This window comes from Gekko japonicus, unplaced genomic scaffold (assembly GCF_001447785.1).
Source record: "Gekko japonicus isolate JY-2015 unplaced genomic scaffold, Gekko_japonicus_V1.1 scaffold3580, whole genome shotgun sequence".
Classification (NCBI taxonomy): domain Eukaryota; kingdom Metazoa; phylum Chordata; class Lepidosauria; order Squamata; family Gekkonidae; genus Gekko; species Gekko japonicus.
The window spans coordinates 64,653-83,246 of NW_015167646.1; the positions used below are offsets into that span (position 1 = coordinate 64,653).

At 45.3% G+C, this 18,594-nt stretch overlaps 1 protein-coding gene across 1 annotated transcript in view; it reads left to right on the forward strand.

Moving 5' to 3' along the window:
• NMNAT2 (nicotinamide nucleotide adenylyltransferase 2) overlaps positions 1–18,594 on the forward strand; it is a gene marked incomplete at its 5' end in the record, with an annotated part of 56,916 nt that overhangs the window by 14,607 nt on the left and 23,715 nt on the right. The window contains 3 exons of the mRNA XM_015414082.1: positions 5,645–5,723; positions 15,686–15,812; positions 18,287–18,367. Of these exons, the coding sequence (XP_015269568.1) occupies positions 5,645–5,723; positions 15,686–15,812; positions 18,287–18,367 (287 nt within the window). The remainder of the gene's footprint in view (positions 1–5,644; positions 5,724–15,685; positions 15,813–18,286; positions 18,368–18,594) is intronic.

Genomic DNA, 18,594 nt, shown 5'->3' on the forward strand with positions numbered 1-18,594 from the left:
TTTAAAGGGATCCTTTAAATGCTTTTGAGAAGAAGGGGGATGGCACACACCCCTCTCTCTCTCCTGCAAGATTTAAAGGGCCCTCCAGCTGATCGGCGGGTCACATGCCCTTTAAGGAAGGGGGGGGAGCCACCAATAGCCCCACCATAGCTACAGGCCAGATAATACTGTACACAGTTTTATAGTCCACAGCCCCGTTCCCTTTATTAAAGCATTTTTCTGAACTATTTCATTATTATATAGCCCTTATTGTTGATCAGTCGCACAGTCCGACTCTTCACGACTCCATGGACCACATCATGCCAGGCCTTCCTGTCTTCTGCCGTCCTCTGAAGTTGGCTCAATTTCATGTTCATTGCATCAATGACACTGTCCAACCATCTCATCCTTTGCCGTCCCCGTCTTCTTTGACCTTCAATCTTTCATAGCATCAGGGTCTTCTCCAGTGAGTGCTCCCTTCTCATTTGGTGGCCAAAGTATTTGAGCTTCAGCTTCATTATCTCGGTGATCTGGGATCCCAGGAACGTGAAGTCTGTCACTACTTCCACGACTTCCCCTTCTATTTGCCAAGGAGTGATGGGGCCGGATGCCATGATCTTAGTTTTTTTGATGTTGAGCTTCAAGCCCACTTTTGCGCTCTCCTCTTTTACCCTGAGCAAGAGGCTCTTTAGGTCCTCTTCACTTTCTGCCATTAGAGTGGTATCGTCTGCATATCTGAGGTTGTTGATCTTTTCCCCAGCAATCTTAATTCCCGCTTGTGATTCATCCAGGCCAGCATTTCGCATGATGTACTCTGCATATATATTAAATAAGCAAGGTGACAGTATACATCCTTGTCGTACTCCTTTTCCTATGCTGAACCAATCAGTTGTTCCGTATCCGGTTCTAACTGTCGCTTCTTGGCCCTTATACAGGTTTCTCAAGAGACATGTGAGGTGGTCTGGTACTCCCATCTCTTTAAGGACCTGCCATAGTTTGTTGTGATCCACACAGTCAAAAGCTTTAGCATAGTCAATGAAGCAGAAGTAGATATTTTTCTGGTACTCTCTTGCTTTTTCCATAATCCAGCGAATGTTGGCAATTTGATCTCTAGTTCCTCTACCTCTTCGGAACCCAGCTTGTACTTCTGGTAGTTCTCTATCCACGTACTGTTGAAGCCTAGCTTGTAGGATCTTGAGCATGACCTTGCTAGCGTGTGATATGAGTGCAATTGTGCGATAGTTTGAACATTCCTTGGCATTGCCCTTCTTTGGGATTGGAATGTATACTGACCTTTTCCAATCCTGTGGCCACTGTTGCGTTTTCCAAATTTGCTGGCAAATTGAGTGCAGCACTTTAACAACATCATCTTATATAGCCCTTATACCTTTACAAAAATGTCCTCCTGAACAATTCTGTATAACATAGTTTGGAGCATCATAGAGGCACGAGAGCATTCTCAGGTAGGCCATTCCACAAGGTGAGGACCACAACAGAGATTTTATGTGTATGGGCAGTTATTGATCTTACCCATTTGCCGCATGACACCTGCAGAATGTCCTGGTCAGATGCGCAAAGTTGTCATGGCAAAGCATAGGAGGAGAGGTGGTCCTGCACATATGAGGGTCTAAGACTATGAAGGGCTTTGTGTGTGATAGCCGGTACCTTGAACTGAACCCGGTAACTGATGGGTGGGCAGTGGAGTGACTGCAGAATGGGTATAATATGCATGCTCCCCCTAGCTCCTGGTAATAATAACTGGTAATAATAATTGCAGCATTTTGTTCTGGCTGCAAGCTGACTTCAAGGGCAGAGCTATGCATGGTGCATTACGGTAGTCTAGTTTAAGTGTTACCATGGCATGGATTCAGGTGGCCAGATTGGCGGAGACAAGGTAGGGGGACCATCTTCAGGGCTAAAAGAAGTTGGAAGAAAGCACTTTTTGCAACTGTATTAACTTGCTTTTCCAGCAGTAAAGCTGGATCCAGTATAACCCTTAGGCTTTTAAGTAAGTCAGTAAATGTCAGCTGAACCCCATCAAATGTAGGAAGCACAATGTCCTTCAGAATTTCAGACTTCCTAGCTGATGGAAGACAGGAGGGCCTGGCATGATGTGGTCCATGGGGTCATGAAGAGTCAGACTCGACTGTGCGACTGAACAACAACAACAGCCAGCATTACCTCCATCTTATCGAGATTTAGTTTCCGATTATTCACTTTTAGCAATTTAACTACAGTCAGTGGCATTGCCTTTGTCTACAATTCAAACAGAGATCATCAGTTAAAGCTACCAACACTGTCTCTGTGCCATAGCCCAACCCAAAACTAGGCTGAAAAGGGTCCAGAACAGATGAATTATCCAAGAAGATGTGGATTTGGTCTGCCACTGCTTACTTAATCACCTTATCCAGAGAGGACAGATTAGAGATTGGGCAATAATTGGCCACATTGCATTTCTGTAAATTTTTAAAATAGTGGATGGATAACCATCTCTTTGAGTGACCAAGGGAAGGCACTCTAAATCAGTGATTGAATTATAGTGGACCTCAGTGACTCATTAATGTGGTTCTTACATGATTTCAGCATCCAAGATGGACAAGGATCCAGAGCCCATGTGGTGATCTTCACAGATCCCATGATTTTGAACATCCATCATGGTAACTGGGTCAAAATGGTCCACGATGGATTAGACATTTCTTCCGTCTAAGTCATATTACAACCAGCATCCAAATCAGAATGTATTCAAGAGATTTTACAGCAAAAAAACTTTGCCAACTAATTATCTGTTTCTGAAAAAGTAAAGACTTAGCTTTTGGCATCAGCAGATGCTGAGATATCTTTTACTGCAGAAATTGCTCTGGGTGTGGGGAGAATGCAACATAACAGCAATACCTTGTGAATCTGAATTAGGGCATAACTACGTAATGTGCCTGTCATGGGTGCATAACCAGACTCACAGTCAGACGTACATCAGGGGAACTCACCTTGAAAAGCGTTTGTTTGCTTAGTGCTCTGAGTGAGTGCTGTGAGGGAGAAGAAGGAGCTTCCAGTTTCCCTCCCGGAGTCCCACCCCACTTTTGTAACTGGAAAGGGTGCTGCCGGTGGGGAGCCATGCAGAGCTAGAGAAAAGGCCCCCCCCCCACTCCCTTTCTTCTGGTGAAAGAGAGCTGGGAGGGAAACCAGACTCTTCTTCCTCAAGCAGTGTTCCCTTGCAGCACCAAGCACATTTTAAGGTGAGTTCCCTCAGTGTATGCTTGACTAGTTTGCGAGTCTGGTGGCACATCCGTGACCTAACATGCTGGGTGTATTGTGTAGTTATGCCCTTCATCCATCAGTTGCTGATCCCTGAATAATTTTTGTATCACTGTTTCAGCCTGTCCTCTGTGGTCATGTGGTTTAGACTTGCTAACAACAAAATGGCTCTCTGCAGAGTTCTTTGGCATTCCAACATGCTGTCAATGCTTAGCATTTCTCTTTGTGGAATGAAATGCTTCAGCTGGAGGCATTTTCTTCGCGCCATTGACTAATGTGGCTGCTGTGGTGATAGACAGAGCTGCAATTATAAGCCCCAAGTCATCATTCTTCATTCATCTTTGTGGCTGAAATTAGCTGAACAGGGTACATGGAGGGAAAGATTATATTTAATGAATGGTCTTGACTGCTATAAATCTAGCAGTCTTTTCGTTACAGTTGAATCAAAATTATCTCTGTCTAGTATTCCTCTAACGAAATTCCCACCCCTTGAGTCCAAATGCATATTCTTTTGTTATGAATCTTATCTAAATATTAAGGAAAAACTTGTTAAGCAGGTGTAGCATCTTTTATTTTCACAAGTACAGATGTAGCTGATCATTTTTTAGCTTCTTTAGCAGCTAGTTGTTGTTCTGACAAGCTGGATAAGTACAACATTGCTTGTAAATATACCTATTTAAATGAACAAAGTTCCATATTGCAAGTTGGGGTTAAATCAGACTTAAAAGCTAACAATTACAGCCTTAAAATTCAGTAAGTACCAAAACTCCTCTATCGACAACTGTAAAATCAAAATTTGGTAAAACAGAAAGTGAACATCAGATTGTTTTTCAAAAGCTTGCTTAAATAGATTGGCTTTACAAACCTTCTTAAAGGGAGTGAAGGAACAGCTTGGCATCACTTCCAGGGGAAACTCAAAAGTAATGTCATGCCTCTCTAGGAATTACTGGAAACTCTATGATAAAACTCTAGTGTGATGGCATCACTTTGGGGTCATACTGGAAGTGACATGATGGTGTTGGTGCACCACCAAAAAGGTAAGTCCCTGCCCCTACAATCTCCCAAAGCAGTTTCCAAATAGAAGTTCCTGCAAGTGACTCCTCCTAGGATTTTGAGAATAGTCAGGACTGACAGTTTGCTTTGAGGGGGGAGCAGGTGCCAAGAAATACTTTGGTGGGCACCGTAGCACCTACAGGTACCATATTGGGATTATTGGCCTAAATCATTGGTCTTCTACTATTTGGTTATGACCAAATGATAGTTCTTCTTAGTCAAGGTGGATACACCAGAAGCAGTACAACTATATCTTGGAAAGAGGAAAGGAGAACATTAAAGCAGAAGTTCATGTAGTGCTGAGAGAGAGAGAGAGACAACAATTGTTAAGATAGTATAAACAATAAAAAATTAGAAGTGGCTCCCTTGTTACAGATTAGGGTTAAAGAAGACCTTTCCCCCTCAGTCTGGAGAAGCTGAAGGCAGATGGTCTAAACCACTAAGAAAAAGATGTACTGGTGGAAAGTTACGGCATTGGGAAGCCAGGGCTGTATAACCAAAAATAATAATAATAATAGCCACAAGGTATAGATAGGGACTCTGGGGCAAGTGATGCTCTGTCGTCTTGGTGCTTGGGGGGGGTCAACAGTGGGAGGGCTTCTAATGTCCTGGCTCCACTGCTGGACCTCCTGATGGCACTGGTATTTCTGGCCACTGTGGGATACAGAGTGTTGGACTGGATGGGCCTTTGGCCTGATCCAACATTGACATCTCTTATGTTCTTATGTTCTTAAAGGCATTGATTGGCTTGGAAGAAATCTGAATATAGGTTTATAAGATATTTCCATTAGCATCTGGCTAGCTTCTTGATAGAGTAATAGCTGCAGCTGGAGTTTACACTGTACATAATAACCAGTGGTAAGTCTGGAGTAAATCAGAAAGCAGAGTTATCAACTCTGAGTCCCAATATAGTTTTAAAACTGAGGCTGAGGTAAAAAACACTAAATAATCCACTTTCAATCCACTTCCAGTGCACTTTCCAACTGGATTTTACTGTGTGAACTGGCAAAATCCAGTTGGAAAGTGCGCTGAAAGTGGATTAAAAGTGGATTACTTAGTGTGTGTGATCACAGCCTGAGCATATCAGAGTAGAATGGACCACTTCAGCTATTGTAGACCACTGTGTCAAGCTACCGGGGAACACCTGAGGCTAAGCGGCTGTGGAACTGATTGTTGATATGAATGGGAGATCACTGGGAGCCCAATGCTTAGGATAAATGTATAGTAAATAAATATTTATCAATGGTTAATCGGTGTATATATTTAAATATATTCAAATATGATATATTCAAAAAAAATCAATAATGGCCATTTGCAGATAAGGTCCACTGAACCTTTCTTTGTTTCTTCCTTACAATAGAGTGGACCCCTGGGAATGTTACCAGGATACCTGGCAAACTACTTGCAGTGTACTCGAACACCACCGGGATCTGATGAAAGTAAGTTGATTGTGAAGAATGGTGGGAGATGCTTGGTGGGAGATGTTTGCTGCATGCATGCTTTTGTTATGTGTGTTCCACCATTCTACAGAAGTCAGAATATTATATTTAGTGTAAAATTCAGCATAGACTTGTTATTTGCCCAGCCTTGGCCCTGAGGAGCAAGAGAAAAAAATGGCTGGAAAATGTCCTCCATGGTGACACTCTCTGCATCTCCAGGGTCTTGACCACAGATATTAAGAGAAATTCCTAGAACATCATCTGGATGTCACATCCTCCCCAAACTCCACCGTTCCCCAGCCACCACTCTCAGCATTTGCACAATTCAACCCTTTAACCATGATGCAATTGTGCAACAAAAAAATGGGGAAAGAAAGAAGAAAAAAGCCCAAAATTTCACTTAGCTGGAAAAAAATTATCTCACTCTTCCACAAAATCCCCTCTCCTCTGGAAGTCAATTCTGCTACTACAGCTATAACTACTGCCTACGCATGTGCACACTATTTTTATTTTGGGAAATACAGGGAAGGCTTATTCTATTAAACATGCTCGCGCTGATAAACTGCCCCCTCTTTTTAGTGGCATTGAGTCACAACCGACTTAGAGTGACCCCGTGAAATTCCATCTCATGGGGTTTTCAAGGCAAGAGATGAGCAGAAATGGTTTACCATTGTCTTCCTCTGCATAGCGGCCCCCCATCTTCCTTAGTGGACTCCCATCAAAATACTAACTCTGTTTAGCTTTTGTGCTGTGACGACATTGGGCTAGTCCTGGCTATTAGGGCTCCTTTCCTTCTTTTCCTTTTCAAAGTTCCTACAGTTGGATGATCTTGAGCAATGACTACAAGAATAATACATTGTTTACTAAAGGAAAATATGTTGGACAGAAATTTGTTGATCAAGTAGGTTATATTCGGATCACTGTCTAGCATCAGATAGGGAATATTATCCCCTTAAAGTTTATTGAACGGAGAGCGTGTTAAAAGCAGTGAGATCCAGCAGTTCCTAAAAGTGGTAAAAAACAGACGTTCCACTATTTTGTGAGACAGAGAATCAATTTTATCCTGACCGCAAGGGCAAAGACAATCTGAATATGGAATACGATGAAATCTCCCCTGTAATACTGTGGACGGGATGGCATTAAGGCAACCTAAAGCAAATGCCCTAACAAGGTGAAGGGCCATTAGGTGTCTCATATATAATGGCAGAGTATTAGGGCTACTATAAATTACCCATAATTCAGTGTATAATTTAAATGAGAATTTTGCAATGTTATCAGTTGATGCATACACAATAGATTTCCACCAAATCAGTAAGAGCAAGACCTCTGAAATTAGGCTTGCCAGCTCTGAGTTGGGAAATTCCTGGAGATTTGGAGGTGGAGCCTGAGGGAAGGAGGGCTTGGGGAGGGGCATAATGCCCACAGAGTCCACCCTCCAAAGCTGCCATTTTCTCCAGGGGAACTGATCTCTGTAGCCTGGAGATCAGTTGCAATTCCAGGAGATCTCCAGGTCTCACCTGGAGGTTGGCAACTCTAGCTGGGGTTTGTGGATTTTTAACAGACTGTATACTGACAAAGGCCCCGGTCACATGGGAGATTTTGGCCCGGGAGAGGGACAGCTCGGGGGCGCAGCAAACAGGCACGAGCACACCACAACATCTGGGAATCGGCTCGCACCCGTCCCCGATCCATCCCTTCAGGCCAATAACGCACTGTAAAAAAAACAACAACAGAAGAGGAGGACTTACCGGATACACTGCAGCAAGCGTGGCCGTCGGATCGCCGGCGCGCTCATCCTCCGCAGCAATCCAGCCTCCCCGCCGCACTGCACCAGCGCACACATGCGCAGTTCGGCTGCCTCCCTCCCTCTTCAGTGGCTTCCCCCTGACATCTGATCGTGCCGGGGAGAAAGTGCGCAGCGGCTCACGGGATCTGTGTGATCCCGCCGCCACGTGTCTATTTTGGCCCGTGTTTTTCCCCCCCGTGTGGAAGGGGCCAAAGTATGCCAAAGCTAGTTGCAAATTTCTAGCACTGTCAAGATCAAGGTAAATTTCTGAAACTAACAGCTGTTGGGTTTTCTAAAATTTAACACTCCGCTCCAAGTAGATGCCAAGATGGAAAAAGACAGGAAAGGTGTTTGCAGGAGTGTTGACAGGAGGGGGACCTAAATGGATCTGTTTCCAGTCAGTGTGATCCTAAATTGATCCAAGAGGCAGGGCTGGGAAATCTGAACCCTCTCAACTTTCAGGTCCTGCTGCATAACTAATTAGACAGCAATCATGTTAATAATACGTATTTCATCAAGGCCAGTAATATTCTGCTCCACGAAAACCCAAATTCTATGTCATGAAAAAGGCGGCTGTGCAAATGTAGTTTGCATTATGCCATCCATCCCCTATGAATAGCCTCAACCCTTATTGAGGTTTCTCAGACTGCCATTTTGTTCCTTTGAAAACTTTCAGGGAAACGAGAATGACTTGTATGGAATGTCTACATTATGGGAGAATGGATTGGCAACCCTTTTTTTCTCCAGTACTATCAGTTCCATAGGTTTTGGTGTAATAGCATGTTATAAGGAACACAGGGCTGCCAGTGAAAGTGGCAGTCCCAGGCTGAGTTACTCCTATACAAGGCCAGCCCAATGTTTTATGCTGCTTGACACAAATTAAAATATGTAAACACATACTCATCTAATATACATTGCAAAGACTTGAAAAACATTTTCTTATATCCATTGTCATCTTACTTTTATTTCATTTTTCAATTTCAGTAACATAACTCTAATGCTCTACATAATTATTTGGACTATAGTCTAACTCTGTAAACATGATCAACCCATGAACAAACACACTGGCCCTGTGCCCCCACACACGTGCATTCCTCTCCTGAGGACAGAGCAACAACATGGATGCAAACTGTGTGTCATAAAATTACATTTAATCACAATGGTGAAGTCACTGCCCACATGTGGTGAAATTGCTTAAACAGGGGGATGACACTCAGTTTCCCTCCCCTTCTATGTGCATGTTGCGTTCAGGGCAGAGCCTGGCACTTTTACTCTACACGAGGCCTCCAGGATGCACAAATATAATCACAGTTAATCACTGCAAATGTCACCTTCAGCGCAGAGCCTGGCACTTTTACTCTACCCAGGGTCTCCGGGATGCACAAATACAAGCACAATCAATCAAGGTAAGAGATATGAGTAAGGTCAACAAACCAATACAGAGTTAGGGAGCTGAAGGTTGGGAGAACAGGAAGGTCTGGAGTCCAGGGTCCAAAGCTTGAAAGCCAGGGCAGGAGATGAGGTCTGGGGTTCTAGCTGGAAAAGCAAGCACAGGTTAAGAGGACAGCATGCAAGGCAAGGTAGTAATCAGTTCACTGAGTGAGTCAGCTCACAGAGGGGGTGGCAAGCAAGGTTGCTTCCATGTCGAACCTTGTTCTGCATTTCCCTTTTATCTGTCTCATTAGCTGACTCATTTCACAAAGCCCAGGTGTTGCTACTTACCAGCTTGTCGTTCCTGCTCCTGTAATGACTCTACTCCAGGAACCAGCACTGGTTGCTGCTGTGCAATTAAACGGGCACTTCTTCATCTCTCTCGGGCTGTCAATCGCTCTCCCCATCTCCTGTGCTCTGCTGGTTCAGGAGAAGATGGTGGTGACTAACACTCTGATCTCTGTCCTATTTTTTTCGTCTCCTGCCAGAATGAGCAACTCTTGCTTTCTGACGCTTCTTTCACTGGATCTGCTTCTAGACCCAACTGCTCATGCAGGCATTCCACTGGTGCAAGGCCTGATTCTTCCATTTCCTCATCCTCAGAGGAGAAGGCAGCTGGCTGGCCCATGACAGTGCATTTCCCCTACATACAGATGTGGCGGGTGCACAGGGCTCATAATCCTAAATTTTAAGCGCACTGTTACTTAAGATTAGAATACCTCAATGGCTGGATCAGCAACGTTTCTAGTCCCTTCTCTGATATGTTCTACAGTTCATCCCTGAGTTCAATTGGATCCAGACTAAATCTTCCATTCAAGCAAGGCACTTCTGCTTATGGGACGGAATGTTCCTGCCTCCTTCCCACCCCCACACTGCAGCCCTGACGCTTCTTTCACTGGATCTGCTTCTAGACCCAACTGCTCATGCAGGCATTCCACTGGTGCAAGGCCTGATTCTTCCATTTCCTCATCCTCAGAGGAGAAGGCAGCTGGCTGGCTGATGACAGTGCATTTCCCCTACATACAGATGTGGCGGGTGCACAGGGCTCATAATCCTAAATTTTAAGGGCACTGTTACTTAGATTAGAATACCTCTATGGCTGGATCAGCAACATTTCTAGTCCCTTCTCTGATATGTTGTACAGTTCATCCCTGACTTCAATTGGATCCAGACTAAATCTTCCATTCAAGCAAGGCACTTCTGCTTATGGGACGGAATGTTCCTGCCTCCTTCCCACCCCCACACTGCAGCCAACTGATTTCCCCAAACAGCATTAGAGGCAAATCAAGGGGTCTGGAGCAGGAAGAGGGAACTTGTGGAAATTACCCCACTCCTTGCATTAGCAGAAAATTTAGAATGGACCCGTTATGCTATGTATTTCCTCTATTCACTCTCTAAATTAAAAAAAAAAACAAAAAACCCTATTGCTTTAAAAATGTTTTCTCTGCCTCTCTTTCTCTCCCTCAGAGAGAGAATGAGCCTCTCTAGGCTCCCGCCCCCCAAAAAAATCTCTAGATATTTCCCAACCCAGAGCTGGCAACTGTAGTTGAAGCAGAACAATAGTGGCTTTCCAAAAACTACGGGGCCAAGCTGGATGATCTTGGGCAAGCCGTAGTTCTGATAAGAGCTGTCCTTGAATAAAGAGCAGTTTCTGTCAAGAGCTCTCTCAGCCCCACCTACCTCACAGGGTGTCTGTTGTGGGGAGGGGAAGGGAAGAGAAGAAGCCGGAAATAAACATGACTTGCATGTCGGTGATGTGGGGAGGGGGCGATGTGCTGGTTTTGCCTCCTCCTCCTACATGTTTGGGTTTTTAATGAGTTGGGCCCAATCTTGGGTTCCCCACAGCCAAAGGGAAAGCCCAAATGTGATCCTGCCCCCCCCCCAACTAGGGTTGTCTAGAATTTCTACCCCCGTGAGGAGAGAAGAAGCCGGAAATAAACATGACTTGCATGTCGGTGATGTGGGGAGGGGGCGATGTGCTGGTTTTGGGGCAAAACTCTATGGTTAGAAGCAGTGTTCCCTCTAAGCTGAGTTAGTGTGAGCTAGCTCACAGTTTTTTAGCCTCCAGCTCACAGATTTTTGTTTAAGCTCAGGAAGGATGGCTCAAGAGCAAACTAAGTTATGCAGTAGCCAAATTGCTCACTCACAACTTTAATGCCAGTAGCTCAGAAAGTAGAATTTTTGCTCTCAAGACTCCACAGCTTAGAGAGAACATTGGAATTCTACCATAGAGTTTTGCCCCAAAAACCAGAGTGTCATCCCCCGACGTGCCTACATCACTTCTGGGTGACATAGCTACATTGTGTTTATTTCCGGCTTCTTCCCTCCCCGCTCCCAGTAAGTGCACCCCCATTCCCTGCCCCATCTCGCAACCCTAGCCCCAACTGGTTTTCTGCATGGAAATAGCACAGGAGGGAAATTATTCCCCTGTTTTTGCTGCTCCATGTGTAGTATTCTATACGCACGCAGCAGCAAAAATGAGGGAACAGTTCATCCCCAGTGCTGTTTCTGTGCAGGAAAATGGCTAGTGGGGGAGGCAGAAGCCCTTGCTCCCCTCCCCCACAGCGGCATTCCGAGCCTCTTTAAATTTTGCGGGACCCAGATGAGTAATTTGGCCCTTAGGTAGTTCATGGTGGAAGTGAGGCCTGAATGAGACTCCTCACTTGAGTCTCGGTCTCTATATCATACTGGCTCCATATTATTATTTTTACTGTGACACTCATAAGTTTTAAAAAGTAATATTGGTGCCTGTACGGTGCCTCTTGTCTTTTTCTCTGGAGGGCAAACAGCGGCTTTGGAAGGTGATTGAAGACGATGTGGAGAAGGCGAAGAGGAAAGTGTCAATATATCAAAAACTGAGCTCGCTTTGGAAGGGGAGATGTGGGTAGAATTAAATATTTCTGACCCTCCCCCTCCACGAAGCTGGATTTGAGGGAGAGAGCTCTGCACTGAAAGATGAACTGGCAATGGGGGGGGAGGGGATTAAGAGAAGGGCAATGGGGTGGAAGGGAAATGGGGTGTGTCCATTTCCCCCAGAATGTCAATGTCACCTGTATAGTGAAATTTTACAGGCTTTTAACCAGTTAATAACAGTTATTATGGAGCCTCCGCTTTACTTTCTCTGCGCTCTAGCCATTGAGTTTCCTGCCAAAACAAGTTATTACGAACACCTTTATTCTTTTCATTGATCCAGCCTGAAAAGCCAGGCAGCCGGCAGCCCAGAGTGCCAAGACTAATGGCTGCAGGGAATGTGAGCTGATGCTCCATCAATACTAAGCAATGCATCAAAGGGGTAGGAGAGGTTTTGCGCCCACCAGACCCAGCGCACTCCCGTCACCTGCCAGATATAATTTATAATGGAGTCCTGGAATTTGGCTTCTGCTTGGCATGCAGCTTAGGGGGCACACAATTTAAAAAGAAAAGAAAATATCTTTGGACACTCAGCACCGATCCTAGCGCAAGGCAGTTCTGTGTAGGATTACAAATCTGGTTTGCAAAATTCCTGGAGATTTGGGAGTAGAGGCTGGGGAGGAAACAAGGGAGGGACTACAGCGAGGTCTAATACCATAGAGTCCACCCTCCAAGGCAGCCATTTTCTCCATTTTCTCACTGGAGATGTAATTTGGAGAGACCACCTGGCTCCACTTGGATGTTGGCAGCCCTAGTTCTACAGCAGAAGTATCACAGCTCTCCTTTCTAGGGGTTGATTTCAACAAAACTGTTATGTATTGGGACTGAACCATTCTAGGTATGTCACACCAGAGTCTGATTGAGCTTGGAGCACAAGAACAATAGCCTACCAGGACTCTGGAAGTAACCAATCAAGTAGTAATGTTATGTAAATAGCCTATCAGTGGGAGTGGGGTGTGTTTGGGTGTGGCAATTGCATGCTATTTAACAGAGCTGAGGCTCTGGGGTCTTGTCTTGCTCTTGCTGAAATCACAAATAAAGTTGAGCTGATCACTGGACTCGAGCCTGCTCATCCATGGAACCCAGTATCTAACAAAAACCTTCTCATTTCAGTGAGTTCCTGATCTGGTCCACCCATAGGCAGAGCAACGACCCACTATTAAAAGTTCGCCTAGCCCTGACCTGCATAGCTCAGGCAAGCCCAATCTCCTCGGATCTCGGAAGCTAAGCAGGGCCGGCCCTGGCAAGTAATTGGAAGGGAGACCTCCTCCAAGGAATACCAGGGCTAATCGTGACACAGAGACAGGCTATCGAGCCACCTCTCTGAAATGTCCAAACCCCACTAGGGCTTGCCAGAAATCACCATGACTTACATGCACGCACGCACACACCAAACACCCAGAAAAAAATTCACCTAGTACAAGAATTTAGTAACACTTCTAATATTTGATGTCTTGTATGCCTCCACATATGCCCCCTAGCCCTAGACTTTTTTTTAAAGTAGTCTCTATATCAGTTCAATTGCCCTGGCTTCTTCCAGAGAACCCCAGGTATTTGTTGAGAGGCCCCTCTTTGCGGAACAGATTGGCTTCTAAAACTGCTTACATCTATAGCATAAGCGGTGGCTCAAGTGGTTAAGACGCTGAACTGCAGGCTGTGGAAGGTCAGTAGTTCAGCAGTTCAAGACCCGGGTGCCGCAAGACAGGGTGAGCTCCTGTCTCTAGTTCCAGCTCCTGCCAACCTAGCAGTTCGAAAGCAAGAAATTGCAAGTAGATAAATAGGTACCACTTCGGTGGGAAGGTAACAGCGTTCCGTGGCCTCCACAAATGCCCCCTAGTCCTAGACTTTTTTTAAGCAGTCTCTATACCAGTTCAATTGCCCTGGTGTCTTCCAGAGAAGTTGAGAGGCCCCTCTTGGCAGAACAGATTGGCTTCTAAAACTGCTTACATCTATAGCATAAGTATGCCCAATATATCCATCACTTCCTGTGAGACGCTGGAGGGCATGCGTTTTGGAGAAGGCCAAAACGTTTGGTGGCAACTGCAGCAGCGATTCAAGCTGACTTCACGCTAGGCGTGCGTGCAGTACAGAGCTTTGCCTGTAAGGTGTGATGTCTTTACTTCCTGGGACCGGCTTTTCAGTTCTATCAGCATTGATCATTCACTTCTAAACCAAAGCATTTACACACCCTTTTCTATTCACAATGCCTTGTGTCCTCCTTTTTGTAAAGACAAACCAAAAACCAAAGGCACACCAATTAGGATTGAGCACCCTCTGGTGGCTCATTCAAAAACTGGTCACCTTCCTGCACAGTGCAATTCTAAATATGCATCTGACTTTTTTTTTTTACTAGAATCCCCATGGTCCATCACTGAATTCTAAATTAGCAGAGGAAGAATGCATCTCTAGTACCTTGTAACACTTAAGGCATGGCCAATATGTATTAAGAGGTCCTAATAAGAAAGAGTTCATGCTCAAAAAGTGCCTAGATGGATTAGACCAAGGTCCGTTTTAGCATTCTTTGCAAGAATCCTAATATGTGGTGGTCCACCAGAAATCGACCAGTGGTACCTATCTGCCCACCCACATCATGTGAAGACTGTAAGCAAATAGCTATATCAAAAGGCATTTCTGTTTCCAGTGCGATTTTTTTATCGGGAGCAAATCAATTCACCAACCTCTAGTACTGTGGTAATTAATTAAATCATTTGGTATTTACTGTTATTGATAATAATATAGCATCAAAGATGGTGCTTTAGAGAGGAATGTAAACAAACAGGCTGGCCAGACTCCAGGGGCTAAGAATCTAAATGTGGATTGTAAGAGAGACAATCAAATAGAACATGAAGTGTTGAATTTCATGTAGGGTTTCCAAGCAATGAGAAGAAACCAGGCTTGATTTTTTTAGGCAGTAGTCAGGAATGCAAGAGGCAATGCCATAATAACATAAGAACCCAAGAGAAGCCATGTTGGCTCAGGCCAATGGCACATCCAGTCCAACACTCTTTGTCATACAGTGGCTAAAAACCAGGTGCCATCGAGAGGTCCACCAGCAGGACCAGAACTCCAGAAGCCCTCCCACTGTTGCCCCCTATACTAGGCCTTGTAGCCAAAGGGGGGCTGATGAGGGCGAGTCACCATAGGCAATACTGACCATGATACATACTATGTTCTGACTCAGACTCAAGTGTTCATGTTTTTAAAGAAGGTCACAGTCAGAGACATGTCAAGGAACAGATATCTTAAGCCCCTGCCACACGGGGGGGGGGGGAGCACGGGCAAAGTGCGGCTTTTGAAAACCGCACCAAAAGAGACATGTGGCGGTGGGAACACATAGATCCCCTGAGCCGCCACGCAGTGCCTCTCCGGCACGATCAGATGCCGGGGGGGGGGCGAAGCTACTGAAGGGAGAATGAGAAAGCCGGCTAAGCATGCTTGCACATGCAAAGTTCGGCCAGGAGCCTCAAAAGCTCCTGAAGACGGGCGCACCGGCGATCCCCCGGCCGCGCTTGCTGCGGCGTTCCAGGTAAGTCCTGCTCTTTTGCAGGTTCTTTTGTGATGCGCATTTTCGGCCTCAAAGGCCGGATCAGGGACGGGTGCGCGCCACTTTCCAGAAGTTGCGGTGGGATCGCGCCCGTTTGCTGCACCCTCGATCCGTCCCTCTTCCGACCCTAAACCTCCCGTGTGACCGGGGCCTTAGAATATTTGAAAGATGGGGGAAACCATTGTGAGATTAAAGCCATGCAGATGTGACCAGTGGCCCCTTTTCCGTTGGTTATGTAGGTACCAGTGAGTGCATAAACACTGACATCCGATCCTTTCATCTCTTCTCTAGCGAGTGACTGGCTGCATCCTCTCCAATGTCAACACACCATCCCTGACCCCAGTGATTGGACAGCCCCAGAACGAATCCCCACAGCCCATCTATCAGAACAGCAACCTTTCCAACAAGCCCACTGCAGGTAAGAGATGGGAATCAAGCTCTCCCAAGGTGCCATAAAATAAAATTCTAGTAGTACATGTAATCAAAACAAGGCCAAGAACTGGAGAAGGGGTAATGGCCACCAGTTAGGGTTTCATGTTGTAAGCTAAATCCTCTGCAGAATCACAATGGAAGGCATCCAATGGCTTTTCTCCCATGATCCATTTCAGCTGCCCCTTTCCCCACCTGCTCTGCATCACACCCCAAGTCCTGCTTGGTGCAGGAAGGCCGAAAGATGCTGGAGCCAGTTTGGTGTAGTGGTTAAGTACGCAGACTCTAATCTGGGAGAACCGGGTTTGATTCCCCACTCCTCCACTTGCAGCTGCTGGATGACCTTGGGCAAGCCATAGTTCTGGCACAGCTGTTCTTGAAAAAGAGCAGTTTCTGTCAGAGCTCTCTCAGCCCCACCTACCTCACAGGGTGTCTGTTGTGGGGAGGGGAAGGGAAAGGAGTTTGTAAGCTGCTCTGAGACTCTGAGTGAAGGGTGGGGTATAAATCCAATCTCCTCCTCCTCCTTCTCCTCTTCTTCTTCTGGATGAAAATGGATAGGAGAAGTCATGGCTGCCTTTGTCCATCAATACTGTGATGGGTTTAAAAGTACAGGGGGGGATCTCCAGGTTGTGAACTGGCAACTCTATTTTAAAAGACAGCCTGAACATTCAGAAAGCAGCTGGAAGAGTTTCAACTACTGATATGAAGCACCTGCATTTTTTTTAAAAAAACAACCCTTTGCTTTGAAAATGGAGTTTGTCATGAAGACAGGTGAACAAGGAGGGGAATTTTGATTCTGCAGCTGATCCGTTTGCTTTTAATTCTTCTCTTTAAGAATGTAAGGAGAGCCCTGCTGGATCAGACCAACCTCACAAGCAGTCTCTGAACGCCACCATCCTCCCCCAATGTTTGTTCCAGCATCTGTTGCTCGGAGACACGTCGCCCCTGAATATTAGCTTTATTTATAAACTCTTCTAGTCATCTCTCCAAAAATATGCTCAGGATGACGCACAATAATAAATAGAACCAACACAAATGAATGATCAATAACCTAATAATAAACCGTATAAAATCCTGCAGCATGAAATGACATAGCATTAGCTCCAGTGGGTTTGATTCAGCAAGAGAGATCAGCCCCCCTCCATATGCAGCAGCTGCTGAGGATCCCGATGTGCATCTCAACACATCTGTCCTCTCCTGCATTGGTCATTCATACCTTCTTGAATTGTCCGAATTTATCTTTGAATGCTTTGGGGGATACACATCTTTATAGCAGCACCAACAGTTATTTATGTCCGACTGCACCTGTAGCTAGACCTTTCTCAGGGCAATAAGACATAGCAAGAAACAAATGGTGGGAAGAGTATATGCAATAATAAGATTTGGCTGGTGTCTCCAAACTGGATGTTGTAGCTCCAACTGCCCCACGTTCTGTATTAAGAGATCTCACTTCTGGAATGCCAGGAAGAAGGCACAGCAAACAAAGCGGCAAGTTCCAGAGGCAGACCTCTACTTGCGCAGCTAATGTAGATGCATGCCTGCACGTACTGAGAGCCACTTTGGTGTAGTGGTTAGGAGCACGGACTCTAATCTGGAAGAACCGGGTTTGATTCCCCCCTCCTCCACATGCAGCTGCTGGTGTGACCTTGGGTCAGTCACAGTTCTCTCAGCGCTGTTCTCTCAAGAACAGTTCTCAAAAGAGCTCTCTCAGCCTCACCTACCGCACAGGGCATCTGTTGTGGGGAAGGGAAGAGAAAGGAGATTGTAAGCCACTCTGAGACTCTGAATGAAGGGCGGGGTATAAATCCAATCTCCTCCTCCTCCTCCTCCTCTTCTTCTACATCCTCGTTGAAGTGTTAATCTAGGTTCCACACTGAATTGGCAGAATGCACCTTTGGATGCCCATGTGCCCATGTGCTTGGTCTTCCACAGGATAGCAGTATGCAACAAGAATTGTATCAGAGTATCTGAGCCATAAACTTTATGATTGTATGCATATACAGACGAGCCTCCACTCTTTTCAAAATCTTAACTTTCTGAGGCTGCTTGCCATTAAAAACAAAACCAGAAAAACAGCCAGGGCTTTGTTTGCCCCTCTGGCTGTATGTTTACACACTTACAAAACAGTTCCCTTGAAATCAGCATGACTTACTTTCAGGTAAGGGACTTGGGCTACGAGGCAGAAAAACTTTTTATTCATAAATTCCCAGTGATGTATATCCAAGTATGGTGACAAACTTTGTGTCTCCATGATGCAATTCAGGGAATGAAATCCAGACTTTTCTGTCAAGGAAAACTGATTTGCAGAAATGTTTCAGGCTTTATTTTTTTAACTGCTACTTTCAGCTGTAGGAAAGCCATTACACTCAGGCAAGGTATTGTTTCATTTCTTACCACTGAGCAGTTTCTGTCGTGTCCCAGCTGCTGATTTTCTCTTATCTTCTTCCATTCTTTCTCTTTCAGCAAAGTTTTTGGGGAAGGTGGGAGAGAGCCTCAGCAGGATTTGCTGTGTTCGCCCGCCAATGGAACGTTTCACCTTCGTGGGTACGTTACAAAGATGCAACCGGCCATAGCCAATTAAAGTTGTGTCCAGGCTTTCCATTCATCACATCTCTGTTGTTCTTCCTGGGCCTCTTATCTTAAAGGCTAGTGCATATAAATCAATGTAGCTACTGATTAGTTTGCACCTGTACATTGGATTTAAAAAAAATCAAAGTTCTTTCCTGGGAAGCCAGAATCTACTTAGCAATCATTTAGCTAGCACCATCCAA